The 5,247-nt window shown below is 36.0% G+C and overlaps 1 protein-coding gene across 1 annotated transcript; it reads left to right on the top strand.

The window, feature by feature from the left end:
- The first annotated feature begins 2,919 nt into the window (after positions 1-2,919).
- Positions 2,920-4,901, top strand: LOC133814661 (polyadenylate-binding protein-interacting protein 11-like). Its single transcript, XM_062247593.1, has 7 exons — positions 2,920-2,991; positions 4,008-4,080; positions 4,193-4,305; positions 4,412-4,471; positions 4,560-4,607; positions 4,707-4,775; positions 4,872-4,901. The coding sequence occupies exons 1-7, from the start codon at positions 2,920-2,922 to the stop codon at positions 4,899-4,901; spliced, it is 465 nt and encodes a 154-aa protein (XP_062103577.1).
- The last annotated feature ends 346 nt before the right edge of the window (positions 4,902-5,247 follow it).

Raw genomic sequence — 5,247 nt, 5'->3', positions numbered from 1 at the left:
GTTTTATGAGTCTTTGATTTTTAGGCCACAATATATTTTATGAGAGTTGGTTTATAAATTTTGTGCAATTTGTGGCAGATATTGATGGGAGACAAGAAGACTCAAGAAAATGAAGTTTAGAAAGAAGTTTGAAGTGTTTTAGAACTCCCTCAACCTGAGCCTTGAGCAGGAGGAATTTAGGCAGCGGTCTAAGAATTGAAGAAAACAAAAAAATGTTGTGAGGTCGCGGAGGACACATTATAGGATGCGGCCTAAGGAGTTTCCATCTTTATAGCCACAGCAAAGGATATAGAAGGTTGCGGCCTGAGCCTGCGGTTTTGAAATTATGAAGCCATGGTCAAGGCGCTACACATTTATGGCAGTGGCCTGCGATGTTTTTCTCAACCTTTAATTTTAATTTTTAAATTTAATTAAAGGGGATATAAAAAGGGGTTTGAAGGGGATTTCTAGGAGGACTTTTATCACATTTTTTGGAGACTTAAACTCGGTGAGAGACTTGCAGAGAATGAGAATTGTTCATCATCTAGATTCAACATTCTAGTTTTTCTTCTTTTTATACTCTATTATTCTCTATTATTTTGAATTACGATTGTCATTATGTTTAAGGATAAATAGTATTTTATTTCTATGTTAAGGGTTACTTCAAAACCCTAGACATGATTTCTTGATCTCAATGATATTATTATTCTACCTCCATTTTCCAATATTTGTTATCTTAAAGTGTGGAGGGACCTTGCTTACTATAATAGCACGAATCCTTAAAGGATCAAGTTGGGTCGTAGGGCTATAAGATGTGTTTTGTTGGATATGCCTTGAATAGAAAAGCATATAGATTATTAGACTTGTAGTCTAATGGAATAATTGAATTAGAGACGTCGAGTTCTTTGAGAAAATGATATGTGATCAAAATAACTCAAAAGAACCTATTAAAATTAAAAAATCTCTAAAGGAGACCTTTACAAAGGTTGATAAGCAACCTGCATTGCCTAGAAGAAGCCAAAGGTTTAAAGAGTTGAGATCAAATGAGGAATGTTCTCAAGTGGAGACATTTTATCTAGTATAGGGAAACCTTGAAGAAGTCACTTGGAAATTTCCAATAGTTCTTCCAATCGAAGATGATCCCAAAACTTTCAAAGAAGTTGTGTCCTCAAGAGACTCCGCTTTTTGGAAGGAGGAAATACATGATGAAATGAAATCAATTATGTTTAACCACACTTGGTAATTTTTTAACATTCCACAAGGGTCTAAACCAATTGGGTGAAAATGGGTATTTAGAAAAAACAAAAAAAAAAGAAATATCATACTGATGGCACCATACAAACCTTTAAGGCTAGATTAGAAGCCAAGTGATTCAAACAAAATGAGGGACCAGTATAACCATTATATTGTTATTTGTCTTATCATCTATATATAACCATAATGTTAATCAAATGAATGTCAAAACGGGGTTCCTAAATGGAGATCTTGAGGAGGATGTCTATATAGACAACCAGAAGATTTTTTTCTTCAAGGAAATGAACATAAAATATGTAGAATTTTTAAATCATTATATGGTTTGAAGCAAGCATCAAAACAATAGCATGAGAAGTTTGATAAAGTCATTGGTTCAGATGGATTTAGACACAACAATGCGAACAAGTGCTTATATGCTAAGACTTGTGAAGACTATGTTATACTAGTGTGTCATTATGTAGATGTTATTTTCACTTTGAATAATGACATGAGATGAATAATAGAAACAAAGAGTTTTATATTATCTAACTTTATGATGAAGGACCTAGGAGAGGTCGATACCATTCTAGGTATTAAAGTTAGACGAAATAATGTGGGTTTTATTTTAAGTCAAGCCCACTATGCCAAGAAAGTGATTAACAAATTTAGTCATCTCAAAATCAAAGAGAAAAATACACCATTTGATTCAAACATGAATCTTGAAAATAATGAAGGAAGAGTGGTAGCTCAATTGGAATATGCAAGTGCAATAGGGAGCCTAATGTACGTCACTCATTGTACTAGAGTGGACATTGCATGTGCGGTTAGTAAACTTAGTAGGTTTACAAGCAACCCAAGTATCAAGCATTGGAAAGCTATTGAAAGGATTCTAGGATACCTTAAGTGTACCAAAGAATATAGCCTCCACTATTCAAATTTTCCTAGGATACTTGAAGGATCTTCTAACACTAGTTGGATATCGAGAGTGGGAGACAATCTCTCCACCATCAATAGGGTGTTTACTCCTGGAAGATGTGCTATTTCTTGGGGTTCCAAGAAACAAACTTGTATATCACACTCAACCATGGAAGCAGAGTTTATAGCTCTAACAGCAACCAAAAAAGAGGTCGAGTGGCTTAGGGTTCTCATATTGGACATCCCCTTTACGACGGATGTATTCTAGACGGTCTCGGTCATTGTAATTGTCAAACTACTCTTGTTAGAACACAAAATAGTGTGTATTATGGGAATTCTTGACACATAAGTCTAAGACATGAGTATGTGAGACAATTGATTCTTGGGTATCTTAAGAGAACCAAAGAACTTAGCCCCCATTACTGAAATTCTCCATAATACTTGAAGGAGATTTCGATGCAAGTTGGATATCGCGTGTGGGAGACAGTCTCTCGACTACCGATTGGGTGTTTACCCTTGGTGGGGGTACCATTTCTTAGGGTTCTAGTAAGCAAACTTGTATTTCTCACTCAACCATGGAGTCTGAGTTTATAGTTTTATGGCCAAGAGCTAGAGTGGCTAAGATATCTTATGTAGGATATACAATTAACTGAGCTTGATGTATCGACGATCTTGATACATTATGATAATGAAGCCACTTTGGCTAGAGCTTATAACTGAGTGTATAATGGGAAGTCTAAACATATAAGTCTAAGATATGACTATGTGAGACATTTGATTCAAGAGGGAATAATGTCAATCTCTTATGTCAAGAAAAGTGAGAACTTAGCGGATCTGTTCACTAAACTTCTTACAAGAGATATGGTAAGTTCTACACCTAACAAAAACTAAATTTAATCTAACACTACACCAAATACCCCTTATCATAACATAAGAATATAATACTATTGAAAAAATATTATGACATGCATATATGTGGTAAAAGAAAAAAAAATGGCGGTAATCTTGTAAAAGTTATATTTTTTCCCAAGCTAATACCTTTTTTCCTAGCCCGCCTATAACTCCCCTGTTTTCTTGTTCGCACCCATCTACGCCTCTCCCTGCATCGAAATCTTCCATTTACGCAATACCCACCATTAGAATCGACCAGTCCCTTCTGAACGATGACCCTTTTATGCTCTGCGCCGTCGGCAAGGACCAGTTTGAGCTTGGCATTGAGGCCAAGCAGCTTCCCTGTAAGCATCTCTACCATCCCGACTGCATTCTTCCCTGGCTCACTCACCATAACTTTTGCCCAGTTTGTCGGTTCCGGTTACCCGCAGAACAAGCCAACCGAGACTCTTTTGGGTCCCCAAAAGGGGTTTTGAGGTTAGGGGACTTGATGACGGGGGATGAGGACTGGTTTGATTATGCTAGTACTTTGAGATATATTGCTAGGAGGCACGATCTTCTGTTTTCTGCTGGGAATGGTGGTAGGGGCAGCGTTTAGGGCTCATTCTCTCCCAACCAGATTGCGAAAGTGGAAACAGAGACGGAGATGGAAGCAGTCTCCAGTTGTTCAGTTGTGGGTAGAGCTCCTATAAATGGTGAAGAGGGAGAGTTGAGTTTTAGTCGCGGGGTCATTGCTAACTGGGACATAGGTCACTGAAGAACAGCTTGCAGCTCTTTGTGTCACTTGTGGACAGGTAGTTGCTCTAATCTTATGATATCTGAACTGTTTACAATTCTGTGTTTTCATTGTTTCTATTACTCTCTGATTGTTCTTTCCCCTTTAATTGCTGAAAAAAATGATGAATGTCATAGTAGAAGCTCTGTGACAGTGCGATTTTAATTTGGATTTGGAACAATTTTTCTTATATGCTTTTATTTCCATTGTGAAGGTTGTTGATTGCCGAATTTGTGGTGATCCAAACTCAGTACTTCATTTTTCCTTCATTGAATTCACTGATGAAGGTAATTTTGACCTTATAACATCATTACTATACTGTCATTGTGAAAGGGTCTTTAGATTGGTTATGAATGCTAGGACATTTTGATCAATTTCAGTTTTATATCTGATTAACAGAAGGCGCAAGGGCTGCTTTGAGTCTCACAGGGACAATGCTTGGATTTTACCCTGTTAGAGTACTGCCCTCTAAGACAGCTATTGCACCAGTTAACCCAACATTTTTGCCAAGGGTATAGAGCATTATTGTTATGACTATTGCCTTTTTTTTTTAACTCTGGAATGCATCAGTCATTTCCATTTTATAATCTATCAATTGAGTACTGTTTTTCATTACAGACTGACGATGAACGTGAGATGTGTGAACGAACCATTTATTGTTCAAATATTGACAAAAATGTGATTTTCTTGTAGTCTGTAGTTGAAAATGACCCATAGCAATTATCTGTGGAACTTCTTGCACATTTATTGGGTTTGTCTTGTGTAGGTTGCTCAAGCTGATGTTAAACTCTTTTTTGAATCAGTCTGTGGAGAGGTTAGGGCTTTTTCCAACACTTTCTCTTTCTTTTATAATTCTAAAATCCTTGATACCATTTGTGAGGGGATGCATTTATAAACATATATTCTAATGTAGGTTTATCTCCCAAGGCTGCTTGGGGACTATCATAATTCTACTCGTATTGCCTTTGTTGAGTTTGTAATGGTATCTATCTGTTTCAATATTCCTACATTCAATATTCTGTTTTTGTGTATTATATGCTTTCTTTTCCACCATTTTTAACTGTTATATTTAATGTAGAAATTAGGGAAGGTGTATTGTGACAAGTGAGGTTTTCAGATGACCATGTCATTTTTAGAGAATGTTTTAATTCTTGAGAAGAAGGTTGACAAATAGGATGATTTGTTACTTATTTGAAAATTTTATTTTCCATCTGAAACATGTGCATTGTCAAATGGAAACATTCACTACACCAAATGTCATATTCCATAATACATGATTATAAGAGTATTTAAAAAGTATTATAATAAGTTAAAGTGTTCAGCCAAAAAAAAAAAAAGCAGATAAATGTATTAAGGGCGAGGCCAAAAATTTAGTAAGCGGGTAAATGAAAAATTGAAATGGGAGTGGTGAAACAAATATCCGAAATTTCTCTCTCTCTCCTTTTTCTTTTGTT

The sequence above is a fragment of the Humulus lupulus genome, chromosome 2, assembly GCF_963169125.1.
Source record: "Humulus lupulus chromosome 2, drHumLupu1.1, whole genome shotgun sequence".
Classification (NCBI taxonomy): domain Eukaryota; kingdom Viridiplantae; phylum Streptophyta; class Magnoliopsida; order Rosales; family Cannabaceae; genus Humulus; species Humulus lupulus.
This window is presented reverse-complemented; position numbering and strand designations above follow the sequence as displayed.

Coding starts and splice junctions, on each gene's coding strand:
- LOC133814661 (XM_062247593.1), top strand. CDS start 2,920: ATGTCAATCTCTTATGTCAAGAAAAGTGAGAACTTAGCGGATCTGTTC. Junction 4,081..4,192: donor CATTGAATTCACTGATGAAG/GTAATTTTGACC, acceptor TCTGATTAACAG/AAGGCGCAAGGGCTGCTTTG. Junction 4,306..4,411: donor ACCCAACATTTTTGCCAAGG/GTATAGAGCATT, acceptor TTTTCATTACAG/ACTGACGATGAACGTGAGAT.